The sequence below is a fragment of the Sarcophilus harrisii genome, chromosome 1 (assembly GCF_902635505.1).
Source record: "Sarcophilus harrisii chromosome 1, mSarHar1.11, whole genome shotgun sequence".
In the NCBI taxonomy this organism is placed as follows: Eukaryota; Metazoa; Chordata; class Mammalia; order Dasyuromorphia; family Dasyuridae; genus Sarcophilus; species Sarcophilus harrisii.
This window is the reverse complement of record NC_045426.1, coordinates 14,010,431-14,032,955: the sequence shown is the minus strand read 5'-3', so window position 1 is coordinate 14,032,955 and position 22,525 is coordinate 14,010,431. Positions and strand designations below refer to the sequence as shown.

Here is a 22,525-nt window from a genome sequence, read left to right as displayed (position 1 = left end):
AGAGATAAGTCAGTGATTGATGATCAGGACCTCTTCTTAATGGAAAAGGCTGCAGGCTCTGGAGCTGGAAGAGCTGGGTTCAAGTCCAGCCCTGCCCCCCAGCCTGGCATCTCCATGCCCCCAGAGAATGACAGGGGTTCTGTTCCAAAGCTTACCCCTGTAAATCATTTGACAAACTTACCTTGTTTTTATCCTCCCTATCTCGCAGGGGGGGTAGGTGCTGTTTTTAACCCCTTTTAACAGATGAGGAAACTAAGGCAGGCAAATGAAGCGACTTGCCCCAGATCCCACAGCTAATAGGTGTCTGAGGCTAGATCTGAGCTCCGGCCAGAGCCCTATCTACTGTACCCCCTCTCCAAATAAAAAGGGGAGAGGTCTTTCTGTTGGCCGACTTAATTCTGACCTGAAGGCTTCCCCTTAGAGTAGGAGCCACTTCCTGCCCTGTTTTCTGGAAGTTCTGGTGGCGGTTCAGGCTTTTGCCTGGTGGCCACAGATCAAGTTATTAATATTGGGACATAGTAAAGTACAGGTAGGGAAGCTACCAGAGCCTGGGTGACCCAGCTCCTGAGGGCCGACTTCCTCCCTGTGTCTTCTGCCCCGGTGGTGTCTGCAGGGGCAAGGCAGGATGAATGTCAGAGTGGGGGTCCCAGCCATCCTGGGGGCTGCTGGAGCCGTGGCTCTGGCCCCTCCATCACCCTGTATTAATTTGGTGGGACTGTAAGCCCCTTGAGGTCAGGGGCATTTCCTTTTTGTCTTTGTAGTTTCAGAGACCAGCCCAGGGACTTAGTACCCAATAGATGCTCAATGCTTGGTGGAGGGGGGATTCCTCCTTAGCTCTTGGGAGCCTGGAGCCGCCTCTGTGACATCAGGTCCCCAAAGTCCCGGGGCAGCTGGCAGAGAGCCCTGCCTGACGGGATGCCAGGAGGTGAGCTGCTTCTGCTGGCTTAGCTTTTCTTGACAGAAGGGCCGCGGGCACAGCAGCGCTGGTGCCCTGGCGGGAGCTCGCGCAGCTCCGGCCACGTCACTGCAGTCCGCAGAAGTGGACTGCGGCATGGCTGGTGGGGGCGTTCCCTTTGCCTCGCCTCCCCCAACTGCCGCAGGCTCTGCTGAGTGGCCAGTGGCCCGAGCCTGGTTGGGGGGAGACAGCTGAAACGCTCCCTCACCATCCCAGAGCGGCTGCCCCGAGGTGGAGGGCCCAGTGCCCTGCTCCCACGTAAGTAGGGGATTTGGGGGGGCATCTTTTTCTGGGGGTCTGGTCAGCGAAGGAGTTTGTGTTGATTTGGGAAGAATGTTTTGAACTTTTGAGTGCCATAAGTCTCTGAAATGTTTGGAAGGGAACAGAACGTGGCAGTGCCCTTGAGAGAGAGGCGCGGAGGGCCATTTCTTGGGTGGGAAATGGGGAGCAGTTGATCAAGCCCTAAACCATGGGTGGTCTCGTGGCCAGACCACTCCAGAGGCCACTTCCCAGGCAGGGCTGCAGTGCTGTCACAGACCCAGAGGCCTCGGAGGGTCCAAGGCAAAGGAAAGGGATATTGGAAGGCTTTTATAGTAATGAGGGACACCTGCACCGGAGCCAGAGCAAAAGGCCCGAAGGCTGGGGGACATGGGGATTGCTGACTCAGCTCAAAGTCATTCCCACGGAGGCAGAAACTGAATGTGGCCAATAGAGAACATTGTCATCCTTGCCTTAGGGGTTTTGCTTGGAGCCAATGTCTTGGTCTCTGCTCTGGGCCTGGGGGGGCCAGTTGTGTCCCCCCTGCCACACGAGACGCTGGATGCTCGGTCCCCCAGTCACCTCTGCCCGGAAGAACGCTTCTCCCGATGGAGCAAAGTCAGCCTTCCTCAGGGCTGGCCCCTCACTCCCGGTGCTCTGGCCCGGGGCCACGTGGCCTCCAGACGCAGCTTGGTCTCCTCACTCGTTCTCTTTCCTGCTTTTGTTCATTCTCGGGAAGCCCGGGAGCCCACCTCAAGGTTTTGTCGTTCCAGGTTCACGTGTGTGTGTGTGTGTGTGTTAGGAGAGAGAGAATAGGGAGCATTGCAGGTGAGCCCCGGCTTCATTTAGAGCCAGTGTGAGACCCTCATTGTTAACTTCATTTTTCTTTTCCAGTTGGATGAGAAGTGCGACAAGCAGTATGCCGAGATTTATACCAGGGTGAGTGTCCGGCCCGACTTTGAGAAGTTGCTACAATGACCCAGGGGCGCTTATCCTCCCTCCCCATCCCCCGTGGAGACCTCAGCTAAGCTGTGGGCCCAGGACCCCCTTCCAAAGCCCAATCTTGAGAGCCAGGGAGCTCTCGCTGTCACGTCTGCCCTTCTCTTCTCTCCCTCTGACTCGGCGATTTGCCATCAGACATTCGGAGCTGAGAGGCCAGTCCCCCATTGTGGGCACAAGGCATCTGGGCCCAGGGAGACGGGACAAGCCCACCCAGCAGCAAGCGGGGCGGCCAAAGCCTGAGACTCCCCAAAAATCTTCTGTTCCTTTGGGAAAGGACATGTAATGACAAACATTAAATAAACCCCCTGAGAAAAGAGGGTCCTCTGAGAGCCCGGAACAGGTTCCTGCTCGTTGAGTTTATTTCTTCAGAGAAAGTCATCACTCTCCAAATACCGTCCCGTACAGTCCCTAGGCAGTGTTTTTAGGAAAGATTGGCCCATTATCTGAGGGGGGCTCGGCTGCATTGGCCCAGAAGGGTAACTTCCGGCCCGGGCTTTTGGCCGGCTTCACTCCTGTGGGCCACGGAGGGGGCCGTGTTCCAGAGCCTCAAGCAGTCTGGACAAGAGAAGGGGGCGGCCTGCAGTTGCTGCTGGGCACGGGCAAGAAACTGCTGGATTCTGGGCTTCCCTGGGGGGCTGGGACCTGCCTTACCACAGGGGAGCAGAGGGATGTTGGGGCGAGGGCTGGCCCTGATCAGGTTGGAGACGCTTCCCCTTCTAGATGTCATTTTCCCCATCTTTACAATGATAGGGAGGGAGTAAGTGCTTTTTGAAGTTTCCTCCAGCTCTAAATCCCTGACCTTGTGGTCCCTTGAGCCTCATTTTGTTATATGTGATAAGAGTACAGGAAGGGCTTGGTAAAAGCCCTTCCGTGTTATGATCGTTACACATAAAGCCCTTGCCCACCCTCCCTCCCTCGGACACGGCACGGACACTGGGGTTGTAGGGTCCATCCGTCCTTAGCCCCCCGAGCCATCCCAGCAAGGGGGCGGGACTGACGTTCTTGTGTGGTCTTCCTCCCAGCCTTCTTCTCGCAATTCTGCCTCAGCCACGACGCCCCTGAGTGGGAGCGCCTCCCGGCGAGGGAGCGGAGACACCGGCAGCTTCGTGGACCCTGACGCTTCCTTAAGTGAATTACGGGTAAGGGCAGAACACCCCCACCCCCACCCCCACCCCCTGCGCCTACGAACTCCGGCCTTTGGGGCTAATTGGCAGATGTTTTAGGGCCTGATAATGAAACCAGCTGAAGGGGTGGGAGCCGTCGGGTCACCTCCGTCCTGCTCAGGCTCCCTGGGAGACCTCGGGCCCTTGCTGCTTTGTGGGCTTCGTGCACGTTGGGGCCAGTCTGTCTTGTGCCTCTCAGCGGTCCAGAGCAGCTTGGCCGACGTCGTCTGGGTTCCCTCCAGAATAAGTGCCTTCGGTGACCCACGGGGCCTGAAGGGCAGGAGCTGCTGGGGGCGCTGCGGCCCTACCTGGTCCATCTTGTGTCGTGGATCCCGCGGGCACCCGGGCAGGCCCAGGGACCCCTTCTCAGAAGCGGTTTTAAATGCATAAAATATGCAGGGTTTCAAAGGAGGTGATTTTGTTTTCCTAGAAGTTCCTGGATTCCAGCTCCCACACCCCGAAGCAGAGTCTCCCCCAGGCAGGCTGGCCTTTGAGCTCCATGATCCCTCGCGGTGACAGGGAGCTGTTTTATTCTGGCTAAGTAGTATCTGAGCCCTTCATCAGGAGCTGAGGGGCGACCTCCTTGGTCTCTTAGCCCTCCTGGGATGGGTCAGAGGCGGCTGCAGTCGCTCTTGCCTGGGCCACGGTCCTCCCCAATGAGCTCCTCCCGCCATGGCGGCCCGTCCGTCCTCAGCTTGGCCCCTCCCCACCCCCTCCTGCCCTCCATGGCCAGGTAGCGAGGAGAGGCTGCTTGCTTTGGCTGCGTGCTCTGCGCTTTAGAATGTGCTCCGTCTGCGTAAAAGGGACGGAGCCGGCCCTAAAGAGGGGCCCTTGGCTGGAGGCAGGGAGCCCCTGAACCATCTGGCAGGAGCCAGATGCAGGCGAGTCCTCCGTCCGGAGGGAGCGTGCCCGACCTGGCTCTGCTGCCTCTGTGCTGGGCTTGGCTCCCTGGCGCTCCCTCAGCAGAACGAACATGGAGCGGGGGGGCCGTTCCAGCTCCACGGTGACAGCCAAGAGGGTCATGGGGGCGGACCCCAGGCCTTCCTCCTGCGCTTCCCCTCGCTTGCCCTCTGGCCTCTCTAGTCCTTCCCAGCAAGCCTCGTGCCTGGTTTGTCACATTTTCTGACATCGTCTGCAAGGATGAAGCTTAATTCTCTCTTCCTTTGGAAAGTTTCAAACTGTTGTTTTTCTGCATGATTTTCTGCAATAGTTTCTTCTCATGTCCTGCAGGATATCTATGATCTTAAGGACCAGATACAAGATGTAGAAGGGAGATACATGCAGGGGCTTAAGGAGCTCAAGGTACCCGGGTTCCAGCCTTTCCCCGAGCATGCTTTCTGTACAGCCCCCGCATCCCGGGGCTGACCACGCTGCACATCGCTTTACTAACTGTGTGTGTCTCAGGAGCATGTGCTTAACCCGTCCTCTCCCCCCCTCTTCCCAGGGTCACCGGGGACTAGTGTGACATCGGTGGCCCCGGGTCCTGGGCCGCTGACCCAGCTGAAGCGTTTCATGGAGACTCGGTCTTTCAGCAAAGATGGGGACAGCAGTTGTGGGGGGGGGGGGTGTCTCTGCCTCATGGAGTCATTTGGGAACATCCCTCTCCTGCAACAGTCATTGCTCCTGTTGGTAGGGCCAGGGACAACCCGAACCATTTCACAGACCCCTAAACTGAGTCTCAGAGAGGTGACATGATGTGTCCCAGGTCAGACACTGATGAATGGTTGCCATGTGCCAGGCTCTGGTGAGCTCTGGGGAGAAGAGGCAGGGGAGAGACTTCTGGTAAAAGCCGGGAGGCGGAAGGGGAGGGGGGAAGCATTCCAGGTCCAGGAGACCCCCAGAAAAAAATGCCCCAAGTCAGGAAAGGCAGCAGTCTGTGCCTGTGGGACACCCACGCAACGTGGATGAAGTTCTAGCAAAGGGGCAGAGAAAGAACTTGCTGGGGGGCGGGGGAGAACCAAGAGTGCAAGGTCCCTAAAGCACGGGGTCCCAGAGCGTGGGGTCTCCAGAGAGCAAGGTCCCCAGAGCACAGGGTCAAAGGTCTCTCTGGGAGAGCTGGAGGAAAGGCCACTGGGTTTAATCATGAGACAACTGCTCTTGTTACTCTGGAAGAATCATTTCAGGGGAATGATGAGTCAGAGGGTTCAGAGTGGAGGGAGAGGGCGGAAGTGGGGGTGCTGGGGGAGGAGGCCATAGGTGTGGGCCCATCGCTGCTTGTATAACTGGGGAGAAGAGGAGGCAGGCCGCTGGAGGGGCCGCAGGGCCTGCCTCTGGGTGGGGGAGGAGAGTGTAAGGTGGCATCTGGGTGACAGGGGAGCAGGGAGCTCAGCTGGGACTCCCATTCAGGTGTGGGGGGTAGGTGGGGTTTCACTCTAGAGTAGCCTCGCTGCCTGGGTCAGAGACCGATGTCACACATCTTAGCAGAGGGAAAGTTCATTCGGAAAACAGTGTTCTGTAGCGGACTGTTGTAGTCTCCGTTCCCAGAAGATTAGGGAGTCCCTGAGATTGCGGCTGGAGCTGCCAGAGAAGTCTCCCCCGTGGCAGGGATGCGGACGAGACCACCGGTGGCCAAAAGGAGAGGGCCAAACCTGGCCAAAGCTTAACATTAAAGTCTTGACGTCTGGTCCCATCTCTGCCCGGTAAAGGGCGGCAGGGGGGAGCTCACATTCTGGGGCGCAAAGGGCACTGCAGCCGGGAAATGCGAAGGCACTGCCCCCAGAGAGGAAGGTCTGGAAGATCTGGGCCGATGGCTCTGCGGTGTCAAAATGAGTTCTTCCCAGTAGCAGGAACCCTGACTGCCCCAGAATCAGCCCTGCCGCAGGGTCCCCTGGGGGGGGGGGGGGCACGGGGAGATCAGTGCGCTCTCTTCACCAAATCCTGGGGCTGGAGCTTAAATACTCTGGCCGTAGAATGAGGAGGCAAGACCCAGTGGGGTGTGAAAGAGTGACGCAAAAGCAGGAGAAGACGGATGTGAGCCACAGCCATCAGTCACGGGCTTGGGCAGACTTGGGAGAGGGTGGAGGAGAGAGGGGCCTGGTGGGAGTCGGACAACAGCGAGCAATGGGAGCCCTCTTCCCAGACAAGAAGTTGGGCCGTCCTTGCTGAATGTTATCCCTGGGAGGCCAGCTTTTTGGGGTAGTTGTTCTTTTAATTGGCTCTGGGGCACTGAGTTCCCAGCCCTCCTTACCAGCTCCCAGTAGCCCAGAAAGGTGGCTAGTCAGTAGACGTTTGTCACCCTGCTCAGCGAGAACCTTGGAGCCTGTTGAGAGAAGGCTGCCAGGTCGGTGGGCCTCGTGGGCAGTGCCCCCGAATAGGGGGGCCTGAAGGGCTGAGCTGCCCCAACACCAGGAATGGGGAATGGGGGGGAGAAGTCCTGAAGACCCAGGTCAAAGGATCCCAGTAAGGGGATGAATGAGGGAGGCCCGAAGCCATGGTCACATCGCACTGTGTTGACGTAGACTGGAGATAAACCCACATCCCTTCTAACCACATAATGGCTAGGATATCACCTGTTAAAACACCTTATGTGCATCATAGAGGAAGGGAGAATGGGTAGAGTCAGGCTGAGATCAAGCAAATAGCTAGCTAAAATGCCGTCCACCCTCCCTCCTGCCACTGTCCCGGTCCTCCTGCTGGCTCCATAGATGGGGGGCAGGGCCCCTCGCACCCTGGGCCCAGGTTTCCCATGCCCTCCCTGACCATCTGGAGCTTCTTTCTGCCTGGAGATGGTGTCTGGTTTTTGAGTTTCCCACTTCCGCACCTTTATAACCTTTCCCAGTGTTTCCCAGAGTCTGTTCAGGTGGACCTGGGACCTTGTCACCTCAAGCTCCCCTTGACCAGCTCAAGCCCAGCCATTGATATCCAGCCATCCCATGTGCTCCCAGGGCTTTGCTCCGCTATCTCAAGGCCTCTCCCTTCCCCCATCAGCTCTCCCTCTTGCCACATGGCCAGCCCTTCTCTTCCTGTCATACGGTTACTCAATAGCATCCTTTATGTGGCTTGTACGGGCTCCTGCCCGCTTTTCCCCACCTGCATTTGCCCTCTCCATTGCCCGCAGGTCAGGTCAGAGTCTGGACGCAGAAAGTCAGAGCCTCCGTTCTCATGGGGGGAAAACGTGCAGCACCAGAGTCCTGTGTATGGACAAGCAGGGAGATGGCGGGTTGTCCAGAGGGACCAATTGAGGGGAGTATTCCAGCTGGGAGAGGGACAAAAGAAGGGAGAGCATTCAGACGTCCAGGACAGCCAGAGAAAGGACAGGGAAACAGGAGAGGAAGGGCCTGGCTTCCGGGGTTAGTCGAGCTCATGGAGAGGGCTGGAGATGGGAGAAAGGGCCGGGGTCAGAATGGTTTTTTATGTTTCCCCTCAGTAGTAGTGTATTTTTCCAAATACATGTAAAGATAGTTTTCAACTTTCATTTTTGTAAGATTGTTCATCCTCCTTTTGTCCCTCCTTAAGACATAAAAAACCTGTTAAACTTGTGCAATCCTTTTAAACATATTTTTGGATTTTGTCATGTTGTGCAAGAAAAATCAGACTAAAAGGAAAGAAAAAACCCATGAGAAAGGTAAAGCAAACACAAGGTGACGTCCACATTCAGTCCCCGTGGTTCTCTCTCTGGGTGCGATGGCACTTTCCATCCCTGTCTGTCAGAATTGTCTTGGCTCGCTGCATTGTGGAGGAGAACCAAGGGGTCAGAATGGTTTGCAGAGAAAGTAGATACAGCCGCCAGCCCCTAGGGCACTTACAGCGCTCTGGCCTTGTTTGTATAGCCAGAGGGCTAACAGCAGATGGGATCCGGGGGGGGGGCCGGACAGAATTGGGTGCTTGCTGGAGCTCTTGGCCAGTCATCAGGGAGAGTCCAGGGTAGGAAGGTATTCTCCAGAACGCTGTCTTTGTGTATGCCCACCCCCAAGACTGGCTTATCCGACTGCACCAAACAGGCCTCTGGGATGAAGCTCCCTGCTGCCCAGCTCTCCACAGAAGGGAAAGCACGCCTCGTGGAGCTTGTCCTGGAAATGGCGGCGTGCCCTCACTAGCACCCCCTCTTGTCCCGAGATCGCTCAATCTCCTTAGCCTGGCTCTCCCTTTGAATCCCATCAGATGGCCTTATCATTATGGTCTTCCTCTTCCCCTTCCCAGCACTCATTGTCCCTCCCCAAGGTTGTCAGGATCTTTTTCTCTTCACAAGCTCCACCTTAGTGGTCCTCAAGTGGGATGACCCCAGATTTTATAAGTTCCTCATCGATCATTCCCATATTAATATCTCCAGATAACAGCTCTTTCTAGCATTCCATCCAGTGCTCTTAACTGTTTGCGGGATGTTTAATAAGAGCTACACAAAATAATTGTATAAATATGCACACATATATGGGATTTAACATATTTTACCATGTTTAATATATATTGGATTACTTACCTACCATTTAGGGGAAGGAAGGGAAAATTTGAAATGCAAGGTTTTGCACGGGTCAGTGTTGAAAAATTATGCATGTTTTGAAAATAGAAAATTTTGATTAAAAAATTAGAAAAACAAAAAGAAAAAAAATCATTAAGAGAGCTACATTTTAGAGTTTGCCAAGGGGCAATAAATCTATGAAGGGAAATGGAGCAAGAATTAGCCTCCTTTTGCCCCACAGCTCATTGGTATCCAAGGCAGGACTCAAGCCCTTGTCTTCTGGACTCTTAGTCCAGAGCTCCATCTCTGCCATGGGTACTATGAATATGATCTTTCTCCCCTTGGGCTTGGCCCAGCAGCGTCTGGGAATGACCATGGCTAAAAGCGTGAGGGAGGCCTCAGTGAGGAACTTCAGGTGCATTCATGAAAAACTGCTAGTAACTAGGCCATTATGTAAGTTTGAAGCAGTCAGAACTGGCTGGAAGTATCCTACATCCCTATAATAGCCTAGGTAGGAAAGGAAGAAAAATTGGCCTAGCTACCACCATTTAATTTTTTTAATGTTTTATTTTTTTCCCCATTTATATGTTGACAATTTTTATACATTTAATATACATACACAGAGAAAGTGTGTGTGTTGTTATGATATATTAATTGATATCAGCACTCCATTCTCTCCCTTCTGTACTGCAGGACCGTAGCTGCTCCATAAGGTATGAGATTCTGTACCTAGAATAGAAGGGTCTCCAGAGAGCATAAACCCCCTCCCTGCCTTATCTCCTAGGTTTTAGATGATTTTTGAGTTGTAACGAGTTGTTTTTTTTTTCTGATAGTTTTGATAAATAACATTCCTTTGTATGGATCAAGGAATGGACACCAGGGGAAAAATATATTCTGTGGCTGTTCTTGCCTTGGACTCATATTCTTCTAAGTGTTTTATAGAGGTATCCAAGGTATTGATTTTTAATGTACTTACTAGCCCAGGCAGCTCATTTTATTCTCAGCTGGCTGGGTATCTGGTCCATGGCTATCACCTGAAGGTTGAAAATTGTCTTTGGACAGAATTTTGATTGGTGTTGATGGAATTCTCAGCTATAGTAATCTTTATTTAGTCTTTAGCTTTGATAGGAAAATGTTTCCAAGTAAAAATTTTACCTAAACAAGATAATACAACTTTTTATGCAGAGAAATTATTTTTTATTAAAGCTTTTTATTTTCAAAACATATGCATGGATATTTTTTTTTATTAATATTATAGCTTTTTATTTACAAGTTATATGCATGGGTAATTTTTCAGCATTGACAGCTGCAAAACCTTTTGTTCTAACTTTTCCCCTCCTTCCCCCCACCCCTTCCCAGATGGCAGGTTGGCTAATACATGTTAAATGTGTTAAGGTGTAAGTTAAATACAATATATGTATACATGTCCATACAGTTATTTTGCTGCACAAAAAGAGTTGGACTCTGAAATAGTGTACCATTAGCCTGTGAAGGAAATCAAAAATGCACGTGGACAAAAATAAAGGGATTGGGAATTCTATGTAGTGATTCACACTCATTTCCCAGAGTTCTTTCGCTGGGTGTAGCTGGTTCAGTTCATTATTGCTCTATTGGAACTGATTTGGTTCATCTCATTGTTGAAGAGAGCCATGTCCATCAGAATTGATCATCATATAGTATTGTTGTTGAAGTATATAATGATATCCTGGTCCTGCTCATTTCCCTCAGCATCAGTTCATGTAAGTCTCTCCAGGCCTTTGTGAAATCATGCATGGATAATTTTTCAACATTAACCCTTGCAGAACCTTGTTTTCCAAATTTTCCCCTCCTTTCCCCCAGCCCCTCCCCTAGATAGCAGGTAATCCAATGTATATTAAACATGTTAAATCCAATATATGTTTATATATTTGTACAGTTATCTTATGCAGAGAAATTTAGATGTAAAGTCTTTGTTATTTTAAAGGAAGTAATTTATTTTTTGACAGTCAGAAATGGTTATTAACAGAAAAGTTCATATAATTTAGAGAGAGTACCATAACAGAATGTCTTGAGAAAATATTAAGAATATGGTTAAAGTCCAGGAGAGTTGGGAATTTCCTGTGATGAGAGAGTTCAGCCTGCTTGTTACAGAAACCGTGGAAGGGAATAAACACTACGGGTAACCCGAGCGCTTTTCATTCTCCAAATGGAGCTTGCTGAGGTCCTTGTTGCTCCCAGGGAGATCAGAGTCTGCTCTGGGTTCAGAGGAGGGCAGTCCTGTCTGTGGCCATCATGGGTCCTCGTTGACAGTAACTGGCTTGTTGAGGGCTTCTTTTCTCTGTATAAAGCCTCAAGAATAACTTCAGGTTTAATGAAAATGTGTGTGTGCATGTTACTCAATGAGTGAGTCCCTAAAATGCTTGTCTTCTGCAAGAATGTTGATCTTGTCTGAATCTTTGTGGTTTTCCCCAAAATCTCAGCCTGTGGTCTGTTGCAAACCTTCAAAGCCCACCCTGCCTAGCCCTAAGTTGCTCCTTTTGCCCCTCCCTCTGTTAGGACTCTTTGGCGGCTGTGGAGGAGAAATACAAGAAAGCCATGGTTTCCAATGCCCAGCTTGACAACGAGAAGAATAACTTGATCTACCAAGTGGACACGCTGAAAGATGTGCTTGAGGGACAAGAAGAGCAGATGGCGGAATTCTACCGTGAGAATGAAGAGAAATCCAAGGTAAGTCTTTGCTTGGGAGCCTGTTGTCCGCTGCTCACCAGGGAGCCTGTGGGGCAGCAAGACCCCATTCTCTGACATTGAGAGCTTTGCCTTTTTAATCCCAGCCTGTCAATCAAAGAGGTCACTGATTTCATCAGGAAGCCTTGGAGGCCTTCATTTGCTCTTTCCCCCAGTTTTTCAGCACCTCTGATGATTCCAAGCGTCATGACTAATAAATTCAGTTTTCTCTACAAACTCTGTAGATACTTGGATGACAAAGTTAAACAGCATCCCCCTGGGTTAGAGAAGGCCATTTATCTGGTTACCTTAGACTAATGAGGATAATTTTCAAGAGGTTGATAAGAGAGTTGGATTTCTGAGTTTATAACCGTGAATAGAATGATTAAAAAATACAGAAGAGAAATAACCCAGTGCCTGTGGACCTAACATTGTTGGAAATCCATTGACTGCTTTCTTTCAAGTGTTAAGCAGGGTATCCCCCGAATGTCTCTTAAATCCCTCATGAAATGAGTGGAAGGGACTGTCATGATACCCACAGAAAGGAGGATCTCCAAGCCCAGTGTGGCCGGTGTGGCTCCCTCAGGCCAAACTGGGCTGCATGGTACTGCTAAATACCATGCATTGTCCTGGGCCATTAGAAGCAGGGAAATTTGGTGTTTTGGAAACATACAAAGAAAGTCATGTGATGTTGGGAGATCCATTCTAGACCATGAAAGCTGTACTACCCATTGACTGTAGGACTTTAGTCATCTTGCTTCAGTAGAATTCTTCTCTTATTTTTAGTTTAAAAATTAAAAGATTAATTAGACATGGTCAGGTTAGGTTTAAGTCCTAAATTAAAGCAAGTATCTGCTTTTCATTTAAACCCATTTCCCAAAGCCAATTTGGAAGTCCTGACTTTGTCTAGAGACATTTAGCATCCCCAAAGAAGCAGTGACCTAGGGATCATTTCTCTTTGTATCCATGATTCTTTCTAACATCATTCTTTTTTAATTTTAATTTCGATAGTATTTTATTTTCCCCAATTACATTTCTATTTATTTCTTCTCCTCCTTCTCCTTCTCCTTCTCCTCCTCCTCCTCCTCCTCCTCCTCCTTTCTTCTTCCTTCTTCCGTCTTCCGTCTTCCGTCTTCCGTCTTCCGTCTTCCTTCTTCCTTCTTCCTTCTTCCTTCTTCCTTCTTCCTTTTTCCTTTTTCCTTTTTCCTTTTTCCTTTTTCCTTTTTCCTTCTTCCTTCTTCCTTCTTCATTATTATTATTATTATTATTATTATTATTATTATTATAGCTTTTTATTTAGAAGTTATATGCATGGGTAATTTTATAACATTGATAATTGCCAAACCTTTTGTTCTAACTTTTCCCCTTCTTTCCCCCCTCCTTCCTCAGATGGCAGGTTGTAATTTAAATATTTAAAGTATAAATTAAATACAAAATAATATGCATGTTCAAACATTTTTTTTACAAAAAAATCGGACTTTGAAATAGTGTACAATTACCGGAAAATCAAAAATGCAAATTGGACAAAAATAAAGGGGAATGGGAATTCTATTATGGTTCATAGTTATCTCCCAAGTTCTTTGCTTTGCTAGTTCAGTTCTTCCTGCTTCATTGGAACCGTTTAGTTCATCTCATTGTTGAGGGCCCGCCCATCAAATTGGTATCATATACTATTGTTTTAATATATAAAGTGATCTCCTGGTCCTGCTCATTTCCTAGCATCAGTTCTTTTAAGTCTCAGGCCTTTCAAATCATCCTGTTGGTCATTTCTTCGAACAATAATATTCCATAATATTCTTTCACAATTTATTCAGCTTTATCCATTGGGGCATCCACTCAGTTTCAGTTTTGGCCACAAAGAGGGTTGCCCCAAACATTCCCACATGGGCCCCTTTCCTTCTTTAAAATCTCTTTTTGAGATATAAGCCCAGTAGAAACACTCTAGATCAAAGGGGTATGCAGTTTGAAACTTTTTGAGCCGTTCCAAATTGCTCTCAGAATGGTGGATGTATTCCAAATTCCACCAACAATGTATTAGTGTCCCTATTTTCACATCTCCTCCAACATTCTGCATTATCTTTCTCTGCCATCTTAGCCAATATGAGAGGTGTGTAGTGGTATCTTAGAGTTGTCTTAATTTGCATTTCTCTGATTAATAATCATTTGGAGCGTCTTTTCATTGCTGAAATAGTTTCAATTTCTTTTGGACTTTCTTTCATATCCTTTGACCGTTTATCAATTGGAGAATGGCTTGATTTTTTTATAAATTAGAGTCAGTTCTCTTATTTTTAAATGAGGTCTTTATCAGAACCGACTGTAAACTTTTTCTTTTTGCATTAGTTTTGTTTGTACAAAACTTTTTCAATTTATATAAATCAAAATTTTCTATTTTGTCGTAAGATCTCTAGTTCTTCTTTGGTCATAAATTTTCCTTCCTCTTCCACAGGTCTGGAGGTAAACTTCCCTATTTTCTCTAATTTATTTATAATCTCATTCTTTTCCTGGTCATGAACCCATTTTGACCTTATCTTGGTGTCCGGTTTAAGTTGGGTCATTTTAGTTTCTCCATACTTGTTTCCAATTTTCCCACAATTTTGTCAAACAGTGAGTTCTTATCCCAAAGCTGGGGTCTTTGGATTTTCAAACACTAAGGTATTATAGTTTTACTGTTTTGTCCTTTGAACCTAACCTATTCCTTATCAATAGTTATTTCTTAAAATGGTTTTGGTGACTGCTGCTTTATAATATAGTTTTAGATCAGGTACACTAGGCCACCCATTTGATTTTTTCATTAATTCCCTTGAAATTCTTGACCTTTTGTTTTTCCATATGAACTTTGTTGTTATTTTTTCTAGGGCAGTAAAATAGTTTTTTGAGAGTCTGATTGGTATAGTGCTAAATAAATAGATTAGTTTAGGTCAGGGGTTCTCAAACTACGGCCCAAGGGCCAGATGTGGCAGCTGAGGACGATTATCCCCCTCACCCAGGGCTATGAAGTTTTTTTATTTAAAGGCCCACAAAACAAAGTTTTTGTTTTTACTATAGTCCAGCCCTCCAACAGTTTGAGGGACAGTGAACTGACCCCTATTTAAAAAGTTTAGGACTCCTGGTTTAGGTTTTGTCATCTTTTTATTTTAAGCCCCTAAAGGCATTTAACTTTTTTTCCAGTTGGTGAGATCAGACTTAATTTGTGTGGAAAGTGTTTTGTAGTTTTGCTCCTAAAATTTCTGATTTTCCCTTGGCAGATAGATTCCTAAGTATTTTGTACTATCAGTAGTTACTTTAAATGGAATTTCTCTTTGTAACTCTGACTATTGGATTTTGTTAGTGATATATAAGAATGCTGATGACTTATGTGGGTTTATTTTGTATCCTGCAACTTTGCTAAAGGTGTGGATTATTTTTAATAACTTTTTAGTAGAATCTCTAGGGTTCTCTAAGTATACCATCATATCATCAGCAAAGAGTGATAATTTGGTTTCCTCATTGCCTACTCTAATTCCTTTAATCGTTCTCAATTCTTATTGCCAAAGTAGCATTTCTAATATAATATTGAATAGTAGCTGTGATAGTGGGCAACCTTGTTTCATTCCTGATCTTATTGGGAATGGTTGCAGTTTGTCCCCATTGCATATGATGCTTACTGTTGGTTTTAAATAGATGCTACTGATTATTGTAAGGAAAAGTCCATTTATTCCTATACTCTCAGGTATTTTTAAAAGGAATGGATGTTCGATCTTATCAAATGCTTTTTCTGCATCTATTGAGATGATCATATGTCTTTTGTTAAATTGGTTATTAATATGGCCAGTTATACTGATGGTTTTCCTAATATTGAACCAGCCCTGTGTTTCTGGTATAAATCCTACTTGATCATGGTATGGTATCCTGGGGATGATTTTCTGTAATCTTTTTGCTAATATCTTATTTAAGATTTTAGCATCAATATTCATTAGGGAGATTGGTCTATAATTTTCTTTCTCTGTTTTCAACCTACCTAGTTTAGGTATCAGTACCATGTCTGTGTCATAAAAGTTATTTGGTAGGACTCCTTCATTTCCTATTTTTTCTAATAGTTTATATAGCATTGGGGCTAATTGTTCTTTAAATGTTTGGTAGAATTCACATGTAAATCCATCTGCTCCTGGGGATTTTTTCTTAGGGAGTTGATTAATAGCTAGTTCTATTTCTTTTTCTGAAATGGGACTGTTGAAACAATTTACTTCCTCTCCCCAATTACATTTAAAGATAGTTTTCAACATTTATTTTTGTAGAATTTTTGAGTTCCAATATTTTTTTCTCTCTTTCTCCCTTCCTTCCCCCTTCCCCAAAACAGTAAGCAATCTGATAGAGATAAAAATGTACTATCATTTTAAACATATTTCTGTACTAGTCATGTTGTGAAAGAAAAATCTGAATAAAAGGGAAAAGAAAAGCAAGGAAAAAAAGCAAATAAAAAATATTATGCTTTGATCCACATTTAGTCTCCATAAGTCTCTCTGTGGATGTGGATTGCTCTTTCCATCCATCCCATTCCATCTGGATGTGGAATTGTTTTGGATCACTGAATTGCTGACAAGGGCTAAGTCTATCATCATATAATCTTGCTGTTGTCATGTACAGTGATCTGGTTCTGCCCATTTCACTCAGCATCAATTCCTGTACGTCTCTCCAGGTCTCTCTAAAATCATCCTGCTGATCATTTCTTGCAGAACAATAATATTTCATAACATTCATATACTGCAATTTATTCAGCCATTCCCCACCTGAGGGGCATCCACTCAGCTTCCAGTTTCTGGCCACAAACATTTTGGCACATTCAGGTCCCTTTCCCTCCTTTATGATCTCTTTGGGATATAAGCCCAATAGAGACACTGCTGAACTAAAGCCCTTTGAGCATAGTTCCTTATTTGTCCAGAATGATTGAATTAGTTCACACCACCAACAGTGCCTTAGTGCCCCAGTCCTAAAACATTCGTCATAATCTTTTCCTGTCATCTTAGCCAATCTGAGAGTTATGAGGTGGTTCCTCAGAATTATTTTAATTTGCATTTCTCTGATCAGTAGTCATTTAATGCATTTATTATATTATAGATGACTTTTAACTTCTTCATCTGAAAATTGTCTGTTCACATCCTTTGACCATTTATCAACTGGAAAATGACTTGTATTTTTATAAATTCGGTCATGTTGCATATATTTTAGAAATGAGACCTTTATCAGAAAGAGTGGTTTTATTTTTTTTTTATTTAATAGCCTTTTATTTATTTATTTATTTTTTAAATTTTAATAGCCTTTTATTTACAGGATATATACATGGGTAACTTTACAGCATTAACAATTGCCAAACCTCTTGTTCCAATTTTTCACCTCTTACCCCCCCACCCCCTCCCCTAGATGGCAGGATGACCAGTAGATGTTAAATATATTAAAATATAACTTAGATACACAATAAGTATACATGACCAAAACATTATTTTGCTGTACAAAAAGAATCAGACTCTGAATTATTGTACAATTAGCTTGTGAAGGAAATCAAAAATGCAGGTGTGCATAACTATAGGGATTGGGAATTCAATGTAATGGTTTTTAGTCATCTCCCAGAGTTCTTTTTCTGGGCATAGCTGGTTCAGTTCATTACTGCTCCATTAGAAATGATTTGGTTGATCTCGGTGCTGAGGAGGGCCTGATCCATCATAACTGGTCATCATATAGTATTGTTGTTGAAGTATATAATGATCTCCTGGTCCTGCTCATTTCACTCAGCATCAGTTCGTGTAAGTCTCTCCAGGCCTTTCTGAAATCATCCTGTTGGTCATTTCTTACAGAACAGTAATATTCCATAATATTCATATACCACAATTTATTCAGCCATTCTCCAACTGATGGACGTCCATTCAGTTTCCAGTTTTTAGCCACTACAAAAAGGGCTGCCACAAACATTCGTGCACATACAGGTCCTAGAAAGAGTGGTTTTAAAAACTGTTCCCCAGCTTTTGCTTCCCTTTTCATCTTGGCTGTGTTTTTTTGTACAAAATCTTTTTAATTTAATATAATCAAAGTTATCCATTTGATATCTCATAATGTTCTGTTTCTTCTTTGGTTATAAATATCTCTATTCTCCAAAGATTTGGCAGTTAAAACATCCCTTGTTCTCCCAGTTGCTTAAAGCATCACCCTTTGTGTCTAAATCATGAACCCATTTCGACCCTGTCTTGACACGGGGTGAGGATGGGTCTTTGCCTAGGGTCTGCCACGCTGTTTTCCAGTGTGCCTGGTAGTTTTTGTCCCAGAAGCTGGGATCTCTGGGTTTACCAAACACTAGGTCACTGCAGCCGTTCTGAGCTTTCTGGTTCCCAGGAGGTGTTGCCTCATTTGTCAACACATTCATTTCCAGGGGCCGTGTGAGTGTCTGTGTGAGTGTGAAAGTGAGTGTGTGTGAGTGCGTGTGCGCCTAACGCTGGCAGCAGCAAATGTGGAAGGATAGATGCCTCCTCCTGTTCCCCCCCCCCCCCCCCATGCTGTCATTTTCCTAGGTTTTCCTCGGGGTGACATCCTTACTCCCTTGACACTTTCCAGGGTCACAAACTGCCCCCCATGTTAAGGTTTCCCAACCATTCAGTCCCTTTGGCCCAGAGGGGTGGGGGCCCCCAGATGCGAGCTCTCCCTGGTTGGCGCTGAGGCTCTCATTCGTCTGCCCGCAGGAGCTGGAACGGCAGAAGCACCTGTGCACCGTGCTGCAGCACAAGATGGAGATGCTCAAAGAGGGTCTGCGCCAGCGGGACGAGCTCATCGAGGTAGGGGCGGCCGGCGGGGGTGCGGGCAGGGGCCGCAAAGAAGCTTCTTTAGTCAGAGCCAGGTGCCTCCTCCCAACACAAGCAACTTTCTGTGTCCTTGGACTCCAGCTGCCGACCCTCCCTCTGTGTCTTCTCCCCTTTCCTCAAGGGCCCAGGGATGACTCCGGGCCAGAGCTCAGCGTCCCCTCCTGGCCTCTCCCCTTTCCCTGAGCAGACTCTTCTGTTCCATTGGGAAGAGAAGGGAGATGTCATGTGATTCCAGCCTGGACGCCATCTTTGCTCTTAGGGCTCTCGCTCTCCTTGAGTCATCCTGATGGGATGATGGGCAGATCTCAGGGCTCGGGCTGGCGGGGCTGCGCCTTCAGGGGACCTCGCTGCCCGCCCACCTGCTCTGAGCGGGGCAGCCCCGTCTCGCTGGCGCCCCCTCCCCCAGGCCCTGTGCGGCTCGGTCCCTCTCTTGGTTTCCTCACCCCCTTGCCTCCTCTTTTCTTTCTGCTTCTTGGTTGTTTCTTTTCCCTGCAGGAGAAGCGATGCATGCAGCAGAGAGTAGACAGCCTAACCAAAGAGGTGTTTGACCTTCAGGAGACACTTATTTGGAAAGATAAAAAAATTGGGGTATGAGAAGAACCGGGGTTTGGGGGCAAAGTTTGCTGATTTGGGACAGACCAATATGGTTTACTTTGACCATGGCCCCCTCGTAACCCCTCCCCCTCACAAAAAATGAGTTCCCTGTGCTCTGCATATCTGTTCAGCTTCAGACGGTGGGGAAGAGAGCCCCCCACGGCCCCCCACAGGGAGCCCCATTGTAGTTGGGAGAAGGACGTGGCAGGGCCTGGGTCAGGCAGGTCCGGAGGCCCCCCATGGCCTTCCCAAGTGATGGGCGGGGGGCTCAGCCAGCTCTTGGTTTGAGAAAGCGAAGTGCAGCCCCTGCGCCCTGCTGCAGTCCCAGGTCTCTGAATACAGATCCCAGGCCGAGTCCGGCGCTCTCGTAGCCGAAGGATCCCACCAAGAAATGAGACCCAAGAACGGAAAGCGTTTAACAACCCCTAAGCGGGAAGATTTAGCAAAGGGAGAGCCGAGGTTCAAAATTTATTGTGAGAGGAACTGAGAGCTCTGAGTTCTACCTTTGACATTTATTAGCACTTGGTTCTTTTCCTCCCCAAATTTAGCAGGGGTCATGTCAGAACTTAAAGCACCTTGACCCCAGAACCTGTCAGTGAAGAGGGAAGCTTTCTTGGGCAGCTTTCAGCTCTCTCGGGCCATGTCTGAATTAAGTCGGCCCCGAGGGTCCCCCTCGCTAGGGACCTTCAGTGGCAGAAGGAGGCCTCAAGGCCCCTGCTCCCCAGGCCCCCTGGCCTCGGACATCACCATGGAACAGTTAGGGTCATCCCAGGGGGTCTCCTGGCCCAAGGGCATTTCTGCCCCAGGCAACGTACCGGAAAGCAGTCGGGAGTTACCCTTCACAGGGCAGGGGCCTGAAGCTGCAGCTTGGAGGGTAGTTGCTCAGGGTATAGAACTTTCTATCCGCAGGGCCAAGGTCAGGGTTGGCGGCTCTCCCCTAGGGTTTCCCCTGCGCTTCCTTCAGGCGGCTCCGGGCCAAGGCTGCCCACTGAGCCTGCCCTGCTCCCCAGGCCTCTCTCTCGGTGTGAGAGAGTTCTCTGGGGAACCTCACGCCCGCTGCCTCCTGCTGCCAGGCTCCCTGCGGGCTCCACTGTCCCCAAATTTGAGGGTGGGAGCCGCCAGGCCTCGAGGCGCCCTTTTACCTGAAAGATAATTCTGCTTTAAAAATCTGTCGCTTTCTTGCAAACCCAAGGGTCGGTGGCAGGGCCGGGCAGGGCCGTCAGCTTCAGCTCGCCTGGCCCCCTCACAGAGTACGTGCCGGGGTCTCAGACCCCCTGAAAGGGGGCATCAAGCGATGCCCTTCTGTCTCCCCGCTCCAGTTAAGGGGCGAGAGACACGGACGCCCACGAAGCCCCTGTGGGACGGAGCCTTCCCCCCACCCCTGCTCCATATCGGTCTGTTCCTAAACAACTGCATGCAGGCGACCTGTGTGGAGGGGTTGTTTCAGCCCAGCATGCTCTTGGCTCGGCATCCCTGGTCCAGCCCTCCCCCTGCATGCTGTGCATGAGGCCGGCCGGGGCCCTTTGGCGAGAGCCGACTCGGGATTCTCCTTGTACCCCCGGTGAGCGCTGGCTCGGGGTGCCCGGTGCCGGGGAGACGCGTCGGGGGGTGCGGCCCTCTGCCCTCAGCACGCTGGCTCCCTCCCAGCTCCATCGTCCGCCTGTGGGGGCCACTGGTGTCTCCAGATGTCCTCCCACACACCCCTGGGGCACCAGGCTGGAAGGTGAACCTTTAAGGCGGGGGAAACCAGCAGCGAGACCCCCACCCATCCCGGCTCCCTCCCTCGGTGTCAGGGAGCCCGTCTCTCCTGCCCCGCGCCGGCAGCGAGGTCTGACCTGCGGCCTTGCCCTCGGCCACCCAGAGGGCATCCCCTGAGGGATCCCTGGCCAGAGGGAGCCCCGCCAGCAGGGCCGGACTCGGGGCATCTGAGCGAGTTACAGTGCCTGTGGATTCTAAGATTTAAGGTCTCCATCGGCCTTAAGGGGGGCTGGAGGCCATGGGGGGCCAGTGCCTGGTGGTGGGGCTTGGGGTCAGCAGGGGGCGCCCCCCCCCCCCCCCCCCCCCCCCCCCCCCCCCCCCCCCCCCCCCCCGCCTGGGCCCATCGGCCGGCCCCGCCTGCTCAGGAGGTGCCTGCCCTCAGGCCCCCGGGAGGGGTTAATGGTCAGAACCGCCACCAACAGCGCGGAGTGGCTGCTGGGCGCCCACAGGGAGCCCAGGGCACAGCCCCACAGCCCTGAGGGAGGAGGGCCTGGGGACGGGACTCCTCCCGGCCTGAGGAGAGAGACTTGTCAGGCCTGGATCCGTCCGATACACGGCGACGCTTTTGCATTAGGTCAGGCAGCCATGGCTGCAGGGAACCAAGGGCGCCTCCTGCGGCCTCATGCCGAGCGCTCCCCTCCCCATATCATAGCCGAGGAGACTGAGGCCGAGGCCCGGGCTGTGCCTGCCTTGCCCCCCGCTGCCCCCCCCCCCCCCCCCCACCCTGGCACCGAGAGCCCCGGGCTCGTGCATGGCGCCCGTCCCCCTCTGCACGCGGCTTGCTGTGCCCCTGCCCGCCTGGGCACTGCCCCCGGCCCCCTGTCACCCTCTCTCTTCTCTCCCTGCGGCTCTGCCCCGACCCAGGCCCTAGAGAGCCAGAGAGACTCCTTTGGGCGCCTTAGCAGCGAGCGGGATGCGCTCAGGGAGGAGTTGGCGCAGCTGAAGGGGAACCTGCGAATGGGCGAGGTAGGTGAGCGGGCACCCAGCCCCTGCTGCCCCCCTGCGGGCAGCCGGGCCCCCGCCTCCGCCTTCCTCCCCACTCACTGGGCCGGGTTTTCTCTTTCAGAAGCACGGGCTGGTGATCATCCCGGACGGCGCCCCCAACGGGGAGCTGGGCCCCGAGCCTGGGGCAGGCGCCATCACCGTGGTGTCGCAGGAGGCGGCGCAGGTCCTGGAGTCGGCGGGGGAGGGACCCCTCGGTAAGAGCCGGGCCCATGAGCCTCTGCTGGGGCGGCAGACGTGGCTCCTCTGCTCTCAGGGCGGAGGGTCTGGGGGTGTCGTGTTGGGAAACTACCGGGGGTCAGGGATTGATGGGGGGGAGTGGCTGCCACAGATGGGCCCTTGTGGCCCCAGCAGGCTTGTCTCCGGAAGGGGAACCCGGGCCCAGGGGGCGCCTCTCCTGGGAGTCTTCAGAGGGGAACGGGGGGTGCTTGGCAGGGGCCGTGGGGGGGGGGGGTGCAGCCCAGGCCAGGGAGTCACCAGGCTGCCATTGGGCACTGGGGCAAGACCAGTTGGGGGCCTGGGGGCACAATGTCCGGCATTCTGGGGAGCAGCTGAACGTGGGGGAGGATGCCCTGCTGGACCCGACCCCCACCTTTTCACCCTGTTATCCCCACGGCCGTGGCTCGGACCCGGTGGAAGGCCCCGGTCTCGTATGCTCTGGTGGAGACTTTGGAGCCCATTTCCTTTGGCCATCGGCCATGCGGGGGCTCTGGGGCCCGCCCGGGACCGAGATGGTTTAAGTAGATGCCATTGGGCACCGCGCTGGCTTTAGGCCGGGGAGTCCCTGAGCCCGGGCTCTGCCGCTGTTGGGGGGGCCGGGTCTGCGCTGCCAGAAGGACCTGGAGCTCTGTACAAAAGGGCTTCTGCTCTT

The 22,525-nt window shown here is 50.2% G+C and overlaps 1 protein-coding gene across 21 annotated transcripts in view; it reads left to right on the top strand.

Annotated features, from left to right (window-relative positions):
* Positions 1–22,525, top strand: part of LRRFIP2 (LRR binding FLII interacting protein 2) — a 64,455-nt gene that overhangs the window by 38,760 nt on the left and 3,170 nt on the right. For 5 of the 21 annotated variants that reach the window (XM_023498477.2, XM_031952552.1, XM_023498481.2 and 2 more), the window contains 8 exons: positions 2,108–2,152; positions 3,238–3,354; positions 4,609–4,680; positions 11,309–11,479; positions 18,181–18,273; positions 18,796–18,888; positions 21,517–21,618; positions 21,719–21,851. In XM_023498477.2, coding sequence (XP_023354245.1) covers positions 2,108–2,152; positions 3,238–3,354; positions 4,609–4,680; positions 11,309–11,479; positions 18,181–18,273; positions 18,796–18,888; positions 21,517–21,618; positions 21,719–21,851 — 826 coding nt within the window. The remainder of the gene's footprint in view (positions 1–2,107; positions 2,153–3,237; positions 3,355–4,608; positions 4,681–11,308; positions 11,480–18,180; positions 18,274–18,795; positions 18,889–21,516; positions 21,619–21,718; positions 21,852–22,525) is intronic. The other 16 variants (XM_023498480.2, XM_031952599.1, XM_031952569.1 and 13 more) reach the window with 7 other exon arrangements.